This window comes from Enhydra lutris, unplaced genomic scaffold (assembly GCF_002288905.1).
Source record: "Enhydra lutris kenyoni isolate GAN:26980312 unplaced genomic scaffold, ASM228890v2 scaffoldscaffold9, whole genome shotgun sequence".
NCBI classification, from domain to species: Eukaryota; Metazoa; Chordata; class Mammalia; order Carnivora; family Mustelidae; genus Enhydra; species Enhydra lutris.
The window spans coordinates 82,656,900-82,674,147 of NW_019154093.1; the positions used below are offsets into that span (position 1 = coordinate 82,656,900).

Genomic DNA, 17,248 nt, shown 5'->3' on the forward strand with positions numbered 1-17,248 from the left:
CTCTTTCCCCTACCCTCCAAAGCCAGATAAAACGGACACTGCCTGATTTGCTGCAGCAGTGACCCTGGCACACGTCCTCCAGAGTCTGCTTTACCCCGAGCCTTTGCTGGAGGCCCCATCTCACCCAGGCATTAACACCTGCCACCTTGGTATTATGGAGTTCTTCCTTCTCCCACCAGGGGCCAAATCCAAAAAGTCACACTTGCAGTTTGCAAAATGGTTTACCACCAGGAACCTGGGTTTGATGTTAGGCAGAGAGCAAAACCAGCCTTCCCCTGTCCTGTTCTGGAGCGTTTGAATATGTGAACATCTCTCTCTCTCTAACTAACCCCCAGCAGCAAGCTGGGGCACTCCATGTGACCTTCTCTGGGTATCTGCTTTTAATGAGCCAGCACCTCAGGGCACCTGCTCATACACAGGAGATGTGTCTGGGACGTTCTGGGAACATCTCGGCAGAAGAACCCTTCCAGTCCTCGTGGGTCAGGGGAGGCATCTCTGGGGAGACTCTTCTGTGAATAAATGACATCAAACCACTTCCAGGGAGTCCCTAGTTTCCAGCAGCTGTGGGGCCTGGGACCGTTCAGTCCTTCCACTTAGCATGAAACCCCTGGAAATATAGACGTGTGGAAGCCAGCTAGGTACATGAAACACCTTGCCATCCAACTCTTTGGTTGCGGTGATGAAGCAGGTCACCAACGGGATGCAGATGAGTCTGGGAACAGTCACCTGGATCCCACTGGAGCGGCTAGAGACTGAAAACCATGGGAATGGGGTTTGGGTGAGCCGGGGTGACCTTGGAAACACAGGCGGGCAGCAGGGAACTGTAATCTGCAGACATTTGAGGCTCTGGCCAGGAAAGAGTGGAACCCAGGGCTAGTGTGTTCAAGCTGGAGACCTGAAGCGTGAGCTCCTCCCCTTTCCCTCCAGGAGCAAAATTCAGAAAACAATTCTATTGCCAAGGGCAGCTCCGAAAGGGAGAAATGCATGGAATTTCGCTTTGTTAAGTGAGCTGAGTTGGAATGAAGATCAGAAAGAAGGGAAGGCAGGAAGTCTGATTGGCAAAGACAAAGGCAGGCCAGCAGCAGCCCATGACGCCCATCTGGCACTATCTGATGAATGGCGAAAACAGGCACTTCTCCTGGCCCTTACTTATTATCTACCTGGGGAAGGTGTACGTGAAAAGTAGGCCTAGCAGGCGTGGGCAGGCAGCAAAGCCTGCCTTGCTGCAGCAGTGACCCTGGCATTGTCAGGCTTTGCTGTCTGCCCACGCCCTTTGCCTCTATACTCTTAGCAGGGGAGAGGATGTGAGGCTTATTAGTTTTACTTACTGTAATCCCCAAGAGAGCACGAAGGCGCCTGATTGGTCCTATAGAATTCTCATTCCGGGTTGCACATAAAAGTTGCCTAGGATGTCTATGTAAAATTACCGGTACTTGGACTTCACCCCAAACCAACCAACCACCATTTGGTACAATTTTTTGGTTGTTGTCAGATTTTGTTGGTGGTGGTGGTGGTGGTGGGGTGGTGTTTAGGGGCAGAAAGGGGAAGAGGGGGAGAGAGAGAATCTCAAGCAGGCTTCACTCCCACCATGGAACTGATGTGGGGCCTAATCTCACCACCCTGAGACCATGACCTGTGCTGAAATCAAGAGTTGGATGCTTGGGGAGCCTGGGTGGCTCAGTGGGTTGAGCCTCTGCCTTCAGCTCAGGTCATGATCACAGGGTCCTGGGATTGGGCCCACATCGGGCTCTCTGCCCGGCGGGGAGTCTGTTTCCCCCTCTCTCTGCCTACTTGTGATCTGTCAAGTGGATAAATAAAATCTTTTAAAAAAGGGGGGGGGTTGGATGCTTAACTGACTGAGACACCCAGGTGCCCCGGGTTTTTTTTTGGGGGGGGGGCTTGTTTGTTTTTAAAGCTCTCCAGAGGGGCACCTGAGTGGCTCAGTTGGTTGGGCAACTGCCTTCGGCTCAGGTCACGACCTCAGAGTCCCAGGATCGAGTCCCGCATCAGGCTCCCAGCTCCATGGGGAGTCCACTTCTCCCTCTGACCTTCTCAGCTCTCATGCTCTTTCTCACTCTCAATAAATAAATAAAATCTTTAGAAAAAAAAAAAAAGCTCTCCAGGTAATTCTACTATATATATAGTTAAGTTAGATTAACGAAATCTTGATCTCAAACTAATTCAGCCCCCAAAATTCCAAGTTGACCAGATACATCCTCTCTACCTGGAAGGCAGACAGAGCCCTGCTCCAACAGCATGTTCAGGACCAGCATCCCCTCATGGCATAGCCCAGAAGCCCAGGTTCACTGCCATGTCCCCACAGAGCACTGAACAAATACTTCAATTACCTGATTCAGTAGTTTTCCTAGGGACCAGGAGATAGACTGGTGGTTGCTTCAGACCTGAATAGTTGAGCTTAGGGAGGAATGTTGATAAATCCTGGACTGAGTGCCTCTTTCCATGACTGGGACCCAAAATCCACCAGCCCTGCCAGGCAAGACAGGGTGGGTGGACACTCGCACAAGGAGGTGGTTGTGATCATCACAAGAACATAAAGTGCCTTTCACACTAAGTTTTTTTCTATTTCTTGTGAATCCCTTCCTTACAAACTGCCTGTCTCGTTGTTTCCCTGAGGTTGGGCACAGAGCAGCTAAAAAACATCTTAAGTAAAAGGCCAGTCTAGCTGGTAAGTTCCATCCAGTATTACCAACAGCCATTAAGTTACCTTTCTGAGAGCTGAGGTAAAGAAAATACTTTGTGATGTGATTCAGGAATACATTTTTTTTTTTAATAGATTAGGGGTGAGACCTAAGACTGCCTCCCTTCCCCATATCAGCTTTCCCCACTTCCTGTCAAAATGCCCCACAGAAAGGTTCCTCCAAGGAAGGAAGAAATCGATACCAGTGGCATAGCATTCACACATTTCCCAACATCCCAAAGCTACAAGAACACGGAAGTGCCCTGCTGAATTACTGGTTAAAATAGGCAGAGTATGTAGACATCAGCCAGTTCCAGGATGATCTAGGATCCACCAGAACACTCGAACACAGGAGTCAGCAACCTTTGTTTGTAAATATCCAGAGAGTAAACATTTTAGGACTGTGGGCCATGTAGCCTCTGTCACAAAGACTCAGCCTTGCTGTGGTAGAGCAAAACCAACCACAGACAACATGTAAGCAAGGTTGTATGGAGAGGACCACAGTCCAGAACATTTTACTTGCAAAGGGAGGTAGGCTAGACTCAGTAGTTTGCTGACCCCTGTTCTACCAGACAGTAAGCTTCTGTATACGGATCTCAGTGCCATTTAATGGATGACAAAGAAGAAAGAATGACATGGAAAAAGACTGATATGGATTTAATGACAAATGTTCCATATGGGTTGCTGAACACCAGAACGCTGTCCGAGGAACCATCATTAAATAAAACAACCTGAAAATAAGGCAATTCTCACATATACAAGCACACACTCACACAAAACCTGTTACTTTTAGGATCATTAAATTATTCACTATTTTAACAAACAGCTGTAAAATAACATTATACTGAAGGGAAATGTGCACAAACTTCAGAAACACAGTCCAGATTGTCTATGAACACAGGTTCTTCATCTGTACTTTCTCACATATGTACAGCCTCCTGATCCTGAAGAAACCACATGGCTCAAGGGGTTAACTTCTCATCTTCTCTTTCCAACTCAGAGCTCAAGATCTAATCAAGCCATTTAACCTACTGAAACTGCTCCAGCTTTTGCTAAGCCAAGAGCAGCCTGCACTTGACCAAACTCCCCGGGAAACAAATGATACACTTGCCTCCACCAGCATGAATGAGTTGACGGAAGGAGTCTTCAAATTAGCATTTTTAAGGGTGTATCACAGTTAGTGGGGTTTGCTGAAGAAAAACTATTATTCTTGAACTAGATACAAGAACCAGCATCCTGACTGCATTTAAATTCACTTAATGCAGCTATGTTCCCTGAAGAAGTTTAGGAAAAATGGAATCACATTTTAAATGCACCACAAGAGTGGGGATTTTGGTGGTTGGGCTGTTTTCTTCTGCTGAGGGATCTGCTCCTCAAAGGGATACTGAAGTGGTAGCTGACTCTCTTACCTATGGTACTTGAAAGAAGAGAGGTCAATGAAACCCAAACATTTCCACTGCCACCAAATTATTTCATATGAGCTTCAATCTCCCTTCCCTCTTGAACCTTCTTGAAAGCTGCCCATATATAGCATAGCTGATGCAGACAAGACCGTACAGAGTACAATGGCAGTCAAAGGCCAAATAACCCATAAAGTGGATAATCAGAAGTTGCATGAGATTTCATAGGCACAGACTTGAGAGAACATAAAATGGCTGGAAGAGGTAGATGTGCATAAAAAAACACACAAAGGAATAAGGTTACCTACAAATTGGCTATATTATTTTCAAAGGAGTCCTATACACTTAGTATTCAGGGTAAAGAGTCAATAAATAATGGACATTGATTTTGCTCAGATTACTCAACTAAAAGAAAATAAAGAATTAGTGTCTTGCAAAATTATCTATCTTTTGAAAATTGATTTGCATTTGTAAATAACAATAAACTGATTAAGAGGGCAAGATCAACAGGCATTGTACAAGCCCAGAATTCTCAGGATTTTTTTTTTTTTGGAAGGTGTTTTTATAAGGACAAAAACATGCTTCCCTACAGTCCCCAAGGAGGATCTTTGTTAAAATACAATTGATCAAGTATAAATTACCAGCATCCACAGAAAGTTTGCTAAAACCGTAAAAACAATCTTGCAGTTTTTCTTCTTTGCTTTCAAGTGTGTCCAACAGTTTGTGAAGATGCTTCCATGAAAAGTACAGAACAACTAACAATCACTAGTGAAGAAAACAAGACTGGTTTCCACAACTCTAATTTCTAAAGGCTAACCTGGGGGAGGAATTTTCAGTACAGGTAACCGAAATCTGTACAAGAGTCATCTAACTACAACCCCCTACTAGAAATGGAATAATCCTAAGATACCCTAATTATGTGACAAAGACCAGCTTTGTCAATAAGGACATCTTTGGCCCTTCTAGACTAGCCTTAAATTTTCCATGAAGCATTAAGAATTTTCAGTGTCTTCATTTTATTATATAAATCATGACAGGTTAAGTCTTTCTAGCAGCTGACAGGAGAACACAAAAGGTTTGACCGTACCTATCCCCACGGTCATCAGCCTGTCTTCCAAATAGCCTGCTGTACTCCTGTCCTCAGTCTTCCCTACGACAGGGGTCATAATACTGATCTACCTCACAAAGGTGTGAGAAACAATTAACGATCGTTAAAAAGCATAAAGCACTTTGAAATATAAAAGTGCTATTTTGGCATTTATATAACAACCAGAAAACATTCATTGCTTGTGCTATTTGGCAATTTTGCACTTAACACCTTTCCCTGCTTGGGCCTTCCTTGTGTAAACCCTTGAGCTTTCTACTGTGCCTCCTGTGTACATAAAAGATATCTCTATTCAGACCAAAAGTCTCTATCAATATGGATGGAGGTGGCTGTTCGATTATCTCCCCCATTACTACCAAGAGGGAGGGGGGCACTGGATACAGAGCAAAGGCAAATGAGACAAAGAAGCTTTGCACTCCAACATGTGAACATTTGCTCTCCTGGATTTCTCACATAAGGCCAGCAAAACTCTGAGCTAGATGACTTTTGTAGTAGGTCACTGGGGCAATGGTTGCTGATCTGAGATTCACTTCAAACAAGCAACATGCTGACCTGGAAAAGGGAAAGCCACACATAGCTGGGACTGTTTCATTCCCCTGCACTTAGAAGATCACAACTGAGACATGAAATACCGGGCTTGGCACACACCTAACACCTCCCATCCACACAGACCACCCTGACCCAGCATGAAGCTAGACCACTTTAAAGGAAGTAGCAAAGAACCAGGGGAGCAGAACCAAGATTTCCCAGGTGATCTTAAAGCCAGTTATGAACGGATTTCCAAACTTCAATTTTGCCCTTGGAATCCGAGTGCGTAAGCTTTCCTGCCCAGTTTCCCCTGGATGCCTCAAAATAGCAGCTAACTGTGGCTCAGAGAAATGAAGGGGAAAATATACTACATATCTTCTTCAATAGCATCGACAAGGTTCCTCTACTTTTCATGAGACTACAGCTGATGTGGGGCGACAGAGCAAACAGTGTTAACGTAACACCTGGTGAGACCAGGACAGAATGATTCATACCCGCCTTTTATTTTACCCCATAAGCCTCTCCTGACGCCCACAGGCCCCCACAGCCCGACCTACTCTATTGCCTGCCATCCTGTTCACTCACCTAACCCCCTAACTCCCCTTCTTCAAGGTCCTCAAAGTGCCTGCACTTCCTTGCTCTTCAACCCCTACTGCGTGTATCTGAAGATGTCATGGCTCAAGCACATCTCCCAAACACGTCCCTTTGGGGAGGCAGGCAAAATAGAACACCCCAAAAGAACCACACTTACTCGACCCTCCCCTTCAAGACCCCCTAACACCAAGACTCCCCGGTCACTCAGATTGTCCCTCCCGCCCCTTCCCCATTTCTCTCCACAAGCTCTATCCCCAGAACAGCTCCTCCCCACATGCTCCCCACCAGGGCAGCCTCCCCACGGCCCGGCCCCTAGCACAGGTGCAGCTTCTGGTGCTGCGCCAGGTGTGTTTTGTAGCGGAAGCCCTTGCCACAGCCCGCACACTTGTGCGGCTTGTTGCCGGTGTGGATGCGGCGGTGGCGGATCAGGTGCGAGCTCTGGATGAAGCTCTTGCCGCACTCGATGCACGTGTAGGGCTTCTCGCCCGTGTGCGTGCGCTGGTGCTGCGTGAGCGTGGAGAAGTCGCTGAAGCGCTTCTCGCACTGGCCGCAGCAGAAGGGCTTCTCGCCCGTGTGCACGCGCAGGTGGTTCACCAGGTGCGAGTTGCGCCCAAAGCCCTTGCCGCACTCGCGACACACGTAGGGCCGCTCGCCCGAGTGCGTGCGCTTGTGCGTGAAGAGGTGCGAGCTGACGCTGAAGGTCTCGCCGCACTCGGAGCACATGTAGGGCTTCTCGCCCGTGTGCACGCGCTGGTGCTTCACTAGGTCCGAGCGCCAGCTGAAGCGCTTGCCACACTCGCCGCAGCCATGCGGCTTCTCGCCCGTGTGGATGCGCTGGTGGTTGGCCAGGTGCGAGCGGCGCACAAAACCCTTGCCGCACTCGCCGCAGGCGAAGGGCCGCAGCGCCGCCACCCCCGCGCCGCTGGCCGCCGCGTGCGCCCTCCGGTGGCTCAGCAGGTGCGAGCTGAGGCTGAAGGCCTCGCCGCACTCGGGGCACGGGTAGGGCTTTTCGCCCGTGTGCAGGCGCCGGTGCTTAAGCAGGTCCGCGCGCCAGCTGAAGCTCTTGCCGCAGTCAGCGCACAGGTTGGGCCGCTCGCCCGTGTGCAAGCGCAAGTGGTTGGTCAGGTAGGTGTTGCGGCTGAAGCCCTTGCCGCACTCCCCACAGCGGAAAGGCTTCTCGCGTGGGGGCCGGGCCAGCGCGGGCCCCGCCCCGAAGCCCCCCGCCACGCCCACCATGGCGCCGCACTCGCCAGAGAAGCCGAAGGGCTCCAGGCTGGCGGCGGCGGCTGCCACCGCCAAGCGGTGGATGCGCTGGTGCTGCAGGAAGGCGGCGCCCGGGCTGAAGCTCTCCCCGCAGTCCGGGCAGATAGTGGGCGCGTCCATGATGCTGGCCATCAGGCTGTCGAGCTCCCCGAGGTCCATGGCCATGGGGTGATGGAGCCGACGGAAGCGGTGGTGGGCGGGCTTGTCGCCCCGGTGCCGACTCCCCAGGGAGAGATGCCGCCTCCAGGGGAGCATGGGAGGGGGCGGCTGCTCCTCTTCGTCCAGCCGGTTCTCCCCAGCGCTCTCCTCTTCCTCCTCTTCCCGGGGACTCCGGGAAATGCTGTCGGACTCCGACAGTCCCGGGAACATGGCCATCTCGGCTACGCCAGATTGGTAATCATCATCTTCGCGGAGAGCAGCCCCTTCTTCCTCACTCAGCAGTTCCTCTGCAACAGAAAAGGTGGCAGTAGTCGTGACTATACTTGGCGCTCGAGAGGCAAACCCGGAGGACACCAGTCTCAGTAAAAGTGCAGGCCACCCTCCCGGGAGTATTCTCAACCCCTCCCCCAAGACCCCCGCGATTCCAGCCTTCTTCCCACCTGGTACCTCCTGAGGAAGGCCTGCAGGAGAGTGAGCTCTGAAACCCAGGCAAAGATCACTCAACCGCCCCTTGGCTGGCCAGTTCTTACACCAACTGTCTCTGGGGCCCAGACCCCACCCAGGGTACCCGAGGCTCCACTCAGCAGAGTCATCTGAAGGCTTGACAGTCTGCTTGAAATGGGCTGGGTGGGACTCTGTGGGATCTCAGGAGACGTTAGCTTACTCTCACAGCTCCTAATGCCTTTCAGGACCCTGGCCTCAAAAGATAAGGCCACTCCAGCCAACCACAAGAAAAGGTCACCCGTCCTAACGAGGTAATGGGCTGATTTTTTTTTTTTTCAAATTTTTATTTATTTATTTGACAGAGAGAGATCACAGTAGACAGAGGCAGGCAGAGAGAGAGAGAGAGAGGGAAGCAGGCTCCCCCGCTGAGCAGAGAGCCCGATGCAGGACTCCATCCCAGGACCCCGAGATCATGACCTGAGCCGAAAGCAGCGGCTTAACCCACTGAGCCACCCAGGCGCCCTTGGGCTGATTTTTTTAAAATAAAACTTGTTAGGGGTGGAACAACAAACCCAAACACACCCCAACTTAAGGGCTTTACTATGTAAGCCAGGCAGGAAGAATGAGCACAGGACCTAGGGCTGGGGATCCCAGCTTAGAGACTTCCAGAACACACACCTGTCTCTGGCTGCTTAACACGGAACAGAGGGCACTCCAGAAAGTTACTAAGATATTAAAGACTAGGTGTTGTGTACACTGCAGGGGAGAGCAGGAGGAAGTCTGGGATGTGTCACCGGGGAGGGAATGTAACCTCATTAGTCTTGACCGCAAGGTATTTCAGTTCATTTCTGTCCTCAAGGCATGCACAGAGCAGTATAAAGCAACAAATGCCCAGAGATAGGACCAAGGAGGTGGATGGAGGCGGAGGGCTAGAGCTTCCTCTTTCCAGGTCAGGAATACCAAGGAATTTGGCAGAGGCCTTGAGCACTATGGGCGTTGCCACATAAGCCTGGGCAGGTCACTTACCACTGAGTTTACTTATCTGCGAACAAAGATGATGATGACTATAACTGCAAACACCTGGACACTTTATGAGCTCAATGCTGTGATAAGTCTTCAAATGCAGCAACTCATCTAAACTCCCCCAACAACCTGATGAGGTAGGTTCTGATATTAGCTGTGCTCCCTCTCATGTTATTGCAAGTGTTAATTTATAGCAGTGTTCTGTACACTGTAGTGCGACACCAGTGAGTTACCCTCTTCATCCACGTTTACCAGAACAGCCCACCTCAGACTGGATTGAAGAAAAGGATGTTCCTCAGGCTTACAGTTCTGTGTAATGGTCTCTGCTAGAGGGCTCTCCCACAAAGAATGCTGCGCTGGGTTCTAACTCTAGAGGAGCTAGAAATAACTGTGAGTGGGGGCAACTTCCACGGAAATGCCAGCTTTTCCTCACCTGGGCAGATGTCAGATACCAGTTCCCTCTCCTCTGGGTCCCCTCCCAGAGCTTCATCATGTGGGTTGGAGTCCAGCTCCTGCTCTGGGGGGTCTTCTCTCTTGTCGGCATCCTGTGGGTGAGAGCCCATTCCTCTTTCTTCTGGGTCCCGTTCTCTGTCTTCAGAGTTCTCAAAATCAGAGCCCATCCCTTTGTCTGCTGAGTCCTGGGCTTCACACACACCCTGTTTATTTTCTCGTTCCATCCAGGAAGAACAGCACAAAGGAGGTGACCGGGGACCCCTGTTCCAGACAAAACACAGATATAGGTCAGGTCAGTCTGGCCTCACCCCCTCACCATATCTGGCTTTGATTTCCACGAAAATCAGTGGCTCAGTCCAAGAAAATGTGTAGAGGTTCAAGACCCAGATGACAAATTTCTGCTCCACGTCACATTTTCAGATGCAGAGAACCAAGCACAAAAGATGCTGGTCTGGGTGGCATGGGAACAGTGACAACTCCATCTGAGATCACGTGCCAGCTCCCACTGGACTGGATGCAGATTCATCTCCTCCCATCTCTGAAGTGGATTCTCCATTAACCTGGCTTTTTAGCCTTAACAGTGGTTGTTCCCATTTTTTGGCTGAGAAAACGTAAAACTCAAAAAGAAGGACCCCGTCAGCCTTAGACTAACCTATAAGCAGTAAGTAGGGATTAAACCAGCGAGGGCCTGCTGCTTTCCTGCACCCAGTGAGTCAAGAGATTGAAGCTCTAGCAAGTCTGCTGGGGTGTGGAAGAGGAGGCAGCGGCCTTCTGTGTTAGAAGCCATCTTTACAGGGAGCCCCAAACAGGAACGTGACCCTCACATAACAGGTAACCCCATCTACAGCACAGGCCAACATGTGAATTGTAGGAAGAAAATGACATCAGATTCCAAAACCCTTTGTAGATGTCGGGTTTACATGTAAAGGCCCCTTGCCAGGACGGAGCAGCCGAGCCAAAAATAATCGACTTCTGCCATCCATCAATCTTAGGGCTTAGCTCAAGGCAGCAAAGCAGATTAATGGTCAAGGATCTTGAACTATGACTTTGAAGTGTCCAGCACTCTCTGGCTCAGCAGCCCCCAGACAGGAATTACATGAATACCGCTGAGTAAAATGCTCTTTCTTTGGCTGGGAGCTTTTCCTGCCTCTGCAAGCTCTTGCCAGCCTAATTTCAGGATCCAAAGCAAGGAAATTCACCTGTCCTTGTCTCCACCTTCTCTTCAATAGTGCAAGGAGGACAATGCTACTTAACCTTTCTCCCAGGGAGGATATCAGAAGAAAACATTAAAATGGGCTTTAGAAAACACTGCGAGGAACTGATACTTGGAGCATTACAAACGTGGAATACACAGGCCATTTCTCCGTCCAATATGGAATATGAATTATTTCTCTTTTTAAGTCCTGATGCCATTCCAGCACACCTCAGACATACAATCACCACCATAATTTTCACAGACCCATTGCCCTAACTAGCATATTCTGAGATTCTACCCTCTCTCGGAGATGAGGATGTACTCCCCCTAGATTACAGTGAAAAGCCAAGCCTTGCCCTTAACCATCATCAGAAAATGGCCGTGTCGGGATGCCTGCGTGGCTCAGTGGGTTAAGCCTCTGCCTTCAGCTCAGGTCATGATCTCAGTGTCCTGGGATCGAGCTCCACATCAGGCTCCCTGCTTGGTGGGGAGCCTGCTCCCCCCTCCTCTTTCTGCCTGCCTCTCTGTCTACTTGTGATTTCTGTCAAATAAACAAATAAAATCTTTAAAAAAAAAAGAAAGAAAGAAAAGCAAAAAAAGAAAATGGCCATGTCTGAGGCTGTTAAGTCAACAGTGTCCTGGAATGTAGCTAAGTTTCTTTAGACTCAATACAGTTTAAAATGACAGGTTCCAAACACTCAGGATTAGGCTCCAGGAGAAAATCTCAGCAAAGCCATAAACTTTTTAAGAGGAATATTACATGAGATAATAGTGACCCCAAGTCACTTCCACCCATAACTCTCTTTGTCTTCTGGAGCTCAGACTCTACAGACAAATACATCCGTAGAGTCTGCATATATGACACACCCCGAAGGCTAGGGGTGGAGAGCACAGAGCAGGGTTTTCAAAACATGTGACTTATTGGTTTGCTAGAGGCTAAAAGCAGAGAAGGGGTGGGGCCACTTCCAGGGAAACAATCTCAGACCAGCAAGTAGAATTCAATAAAATCATCAAATAAGCATGTCGCCAGAAATGCATAAAACCAAAACAGCAGGGACGCCTGAGTGGCTCAGTCAGTTAAGTGGCTACCTACGGTTCAGGTCATGATCCCAGGGTCCTGGGATTGAGGCCCACATCCGGCTCCTTGCTCAGCAGGGAGCCTACTTCTTCCTCTACCTCCACCTGCCACTCCCCTGCTTGTTCTTTCCATCTCTGACAAATAAAGTTTTAATAAAATAAAATAAAATAAAATAAACACTAAAATGGCAGGGCATGGTGCCTGAAATGGTACAGAAATGACTACAGCTCACCCAGAAGGGTGGGCATTGGGAGTCCACCCTGGAAAACAGAGATGCTTAGGGTTTCTCCTTTTTTCCTTTTAAAAAGGACACCACACCTTCTTCATACCTCAGGTACAGAGAAACAGAATGAGAGTACTTTCTGATTTGTGATTTCTCAGGAACCAAGAGATACCAGATACCAGAAATATTAAACAAAGAAACATAGCTTTTATAGATTTAAGGGAGAGGAAGGAAAAGAGGCAGAGCCCGAGTTCCCCGGATGGGGCTGGAATATAGAAGTTCACAGGTGCCACACTCAGAAGCTTCTGAGCTCCCAAAGGGAAATGCTCAGATCCTCATTCACACCAGGAGAGGGAAGATTAGGTACGCTCTACAAAGAGTGGGGAGCTCCTGTCACCTAGAGGAACACCATTCATGGTGCAACATCTACTGAGATTTCTTTAAGAGTGTACTATGTTAGAGCAGATCTGGAAACCTTCAAGACCCACAATAATGGATTCAGTTCCATTCACACCAACCCATCAGTAGGTTCCAGGCAGCTACCAAGTACTAGAGAAGACTATTTAGAAGTAAGGAAAGGCGGTCATGATATATCGTTAGATGAAAACTAGCTGGCTTAAAAAAAAAAATCTCATTTATTAGTATATGCATACAATATAATATACATACACACACATATATATTTACACATGTATATACATATTCAGAGAGGAAAATTAGAACATTACTGATGTATTAATCAAACATCTCTTGGTCACATCTAAGGGTTTTGTACCACTTAATCTAAACAACTCAATGATGCAGGGTCTAATTTTCAACTTCAGAGACACATGAAGGAATAGGCAAAGAAGCCGTGACTAGCTCAAGGTCACACATATTGCCGGTGGCACAGCAGGGATTCAAACCCCTACAGGATAGTTCCAGTGCTCACAGTCTTAGCCAAAAGCTGGTGTATTGCTTGGGATCACTTTTCCTTTTTGTGAACATCTCTATTTTCTACAATAAAGATATATATATTTTTTATCAGCAGAAAAGCCAACTTTGTTTTTAATGCGATAAAGTACACTGAAGGAATAGCTACATTATTTTAGAAACAACAAGAAGACAAGGGCAGACGTGCTTATCTCAATCTATGGAAGACAATTTTCAGAAACGTTATCTAAACACTGTGGTATAACTGACATGTCAGTCAGTAGATCTGTAAGCACATTTTGTTCCAACTCCTCTCCCATTCATTCTCAAAACAAAAACTAGCAACATGCCTTCTTGGGCAAGGCCAGGGGTGGATAATGAATGGGTGGCCAGGCACTGTGGTAGATGTGCAGCTACACTGACCTAGGTTCAAATCCTGTCAGCTACGTGACCTTGTGCAAGTTACTTAAACTTGCTCATCTTCAGAGCGTGCATGGAAAAAAACAACTATACTGCCACCTATGAGATTTGTTGCTTATATCCTATAAGATTAGGAAAAGCAGTAGGCATAGTGACACGGTAAACAGTAGTTATAATGTTAGGAAACTTACGCGAACTTCTTGATTTAAAAAATTATATACACACACATATCCCTCCTAAACTGAAGGTCATGGCTATTCACCAAGAATGGCCTTTGCCAAGTACATCGCAGTTTCCTGTGGCCTTACTACTAAAGACTTTATAATGAACAGCCCACCCTGCGGACACAAGAGCCAGCAAAGGGTGAGGGAAGAAGGTGCAGTTCCATAGTGGTTTGGAGATGTGGATAATACAGCCTGCATTCAGAAAGTACAAGCAAGCTGAATGAGGTGTTCAATAAACCCGGACTCCACTGTAGGGGATATCCCCTGCCCACCCCTGCAGAAGAGACAGAAATTTAAGGGGGTGGGGGCAGAAAACCAAACAGGTAATGGTGGAGGCAGGGAGGCAGACCTGATGAATCCTGCATCTAACTCTAATCATTGAACTAGCAGCAATGGGGAGGAAGGAGGCCCTGTTTCTGACGAGCGCAGCCCTTGGGCTGTGTGACTTTGAGTATTTGCCCCCTCTGGGCTTCTGTTCCATGAGGAGGTTCAGTCTGAATGGACCCGAGGCCTCTTCTGGCTTGTCATATGACATGCAGGAGAGAGGTAATCCAAGGGGACATCACTGTCCGTGTCATTAGACATCTTCATGTTTACTCAACTAGCACAGCAAAGCTATTAACGCCCCAAGTGTCCACCCCCATTTCCCTGCCCCCCCCCCCACCACACCTTTCTCCTTGGGTGCAGATCACTCCAGGGTAGGATCAGTTATCTCTGTGAAGACTGCTTAAATCCTAGTTTCTAGAATTTGCAATATTTTCATGTCCCCTCTTTCTACCCCATGCCCCTCAACTCAAAGAAGAGTCATGTTCATTACCTAAAAAGTCACTAGGAAAATGCTCAAGTGCCTTCTAGACAAATTCAACCCCACTGGAACAATGCCATAGAAGTAAATGGGATAAAGTATGCTGGAAGGAGGTACTGAGGCAATGAGGTGGGGGAAAAGGAAGTGAAGCCAGGAGCAGGGCCAGAATTAGCATTTAACCACAGTGTACCAGTACATTTTCACAGTGGCCCCCTTTGCAGCTATGTGCAAAACCTAGCTCTTTTCCAAACGCAAGAGCCCCACCAATTTATGGAGTCAACCGCACTTCTGGGAGCAGGCTGGGGCAGACAAACCCAGGTCACTCTCCCACCTTCTTGAAAGAGAGAGCACTGGCCATGGTTCTCCAGGGCATCTGGCGCAGGACCCCACATGGTCATTCCACCTCTGGCCAGGGTAGGTGGAGTAGCACGAGGTGCTCCCAGGCCCCTGCTGTGAGACGGTCTCCCCCTGGGCGCTGCAGCTCATTTGACTCCAATAATCCAGTAATTCGGGGAGGTAAACACGGAGTGCCATCTACCCAGGTCTACACATAACGAACACCACAGCTCACAGGGCTCGGCAGATGAGCTCCCAGCGACATAGCTCCTAGGTATCCTAAGGATTCCGGCCAGCGTGTCCGGGCCCCTTGCCTTGGCACTGCTGCCCGGGAAGGGCACGCTGAGCTCTGGAAGCCGGGGGAGCGGAGCATGGCCCACCCAGGGCCCTGGCAGGTGGAGGGGTTGGCCTGCGCACAGCCCTCCGCCGACAGACTCCTGGCCGGCCTAGTGGGGAGTCACGTGCCACAGCCACTGCCAGGTGGCCAGGAGCCAGGCCGACGGGGCTGTCATGTCACGGGAAGGAAGCGGCTGGGCAGAGGGCCAGGAGCAGCTCCCACTCCGCCTCCTCCAGGCTGCAGTGCCTTTCCTGTCTCCCTGTCCTCTCCAGAGTGCCTTCCTTACCTCAGCTAGGGCCAGCCGGCCTCCCCGCCTCCCCCGCAGCAGCCGACTGAGGCCTCCAGCCTTCACTTCCCACGCCCCCCGGGCGCACCATTTGCTCCCTGGGGAGGGTTTCCATAGCAGAGGCTGGGCAGGAACCAGCAGGGACGCCAACTGGGGAGAATGCTAGAAAAACAATTTCAGTCTGCAGTTCAAAAGGCTGAACTCATGACCATAACTGGGGTCTAACCAGGGATTCCATGGGGTTAATCATTTGTCAGTCCTCAGCACCAACTGAGTAAACAGTCAACCAGCACTAGCCTCTCTGGGGAGATGCCCATCAGGGTCCCGCCTCTTCACGATGAGCCTGTGGTCGGAAAGAACCCCAGAGGCAAAGAAATCCACCTCACCATTATTTGCCTGGATGCCTCCAATGATCAAGGAGAGTGTGTCCACATCCAAAGGGGGCAGCTGATTTCCCCAGTCACACACCCAGACTGTCCAACCCAAAATGCCAACCTGACCAGTGGCAGGCTGCCACACGAGGTGAACATTAATTTCTTACAGAAAGCCAAAAGATTACTGCAGCTAAATACTGAGTACTCACCAGACAGGAGAAGCTAAAATAATACAGTTTCCTCCTTGTGGTTACCGCTTTTTTACCTGGAGGGGAAAGCCCAAGTTGAAAAAAAGAGACAGGCTCAAACCAAGGCAACAGAGAAATCAATATATAATCCCACTGGCCAGAGCTAGTCTGAGACGCCTTCCAATCTCTTGGGTCAAGAATAGCACAGATGTCCTTGGGGTCAGGCATTTCCTGTCTGTTGATTGTGCTAGGGGCCCTCAGTTTGGCGGGAGGGTCTCAGCTTGTCACAGCTGTCAAGCCTTCACCACCACCCTACTCTGCTGCAAAAAAAAAAAAAAGCATTCCTCCAATTCAGAGACAGATTCTGGGTGCCCTCAAAGTGAGACCATCTGCCCTTCGAGGAGAAGGCACAGAAGCTACAGGTTCTCATGCAGACATTTACTCATCCATGTTTTACACTGAACCAACTGGAATGTCCTACTTGATGTGCAGAGCATCCCTTCTTTTCATGATTTTTTTCGTCACTGTGCTTGGCCTTGTACCACCACCACTACTGTATACATCCTCGGCTTTTTTCACTGATGTAGCCCTTGGGCAGTCCTCGGGAGAACTGCCCTCAGATACCTCCTTGGTAGCTCGCTCAAATGTTCAACATTTGTTATTTCATGGAATCATCGAGCTGGAAATCCCTTAGCTCAAACTCCTACAGATGAGAAAGTGAGGCTCGGAAAGGGAAAATGACAGGGTCAGGAACCGAAAGACAGCTTGCTAGAAGACGTCGGGTCAAAATCTCAATTTTCTCATGGCCTCTCCAATGATCTTTCAATCTCTTTAATAGAAAACACCACTTCAAAAACAGGCAGCCAGGGCACCTGGGTGGCTCAGTTGGTTAAGCGACTGCCTTCAGCTCAGGTCATGATCCTGGAATCCCTTGATCGAGTCCCATATTCAGCTCCCTGCTCGGCGGGGAGACTGCTTTTCCCTCTGACCTTCTCCCCTCTCATGCTCTCTCTCTTTCTCTCTCTCACATAAATAAAATCTTAAAAAGCAAAACAAACAAACAAAAAACAGCCAGCCAGATAAATCCAGGGCATATACTGACTTGCTTTTTTTTCCCCTCCACACCATTTGTCAGCATTCTCCAGAGAAACAAAACCAACAGGATGTGCATATAGAAAGAGAGTCACTATTAAGCAACTGGCC

At 48.9% G+C, this 17,248-nt stretch overlaps 1 protein-coding gene across 1 annotated transcript in view; it reads right to left on the reverse strand.

Moving 5' to 3' along the window:
- Positions 1–4,646: 4,646 nt before the first annotated feature.
- Positions 4,647–17,248, reverse strand: part of LOC111143269 (zinc finger protein 697) — a 28,928-nt gene continuing 16,326 nt past the window's right edge. The window contains exons 2-3 of the mRNA XM_022496895.1: positions 9,648–9,928; positions 4,647–8,034 (exon numbers count right to left, since the gene is read on the reverse strand). Of these exons, the coding sequence (XP_022352603.1) occupies positions 6,638–8,034; positions 9,648–9,891 (1,641 nt within the window). The 5' untranslated portion in view covers positions 9,892–9,928 and the 3' untranslated portion in view covers positions 4,647–6,637. The remainder of the gene's footprint in view (positions 8,035–9,647; positions 9,929–17,248) is intronic.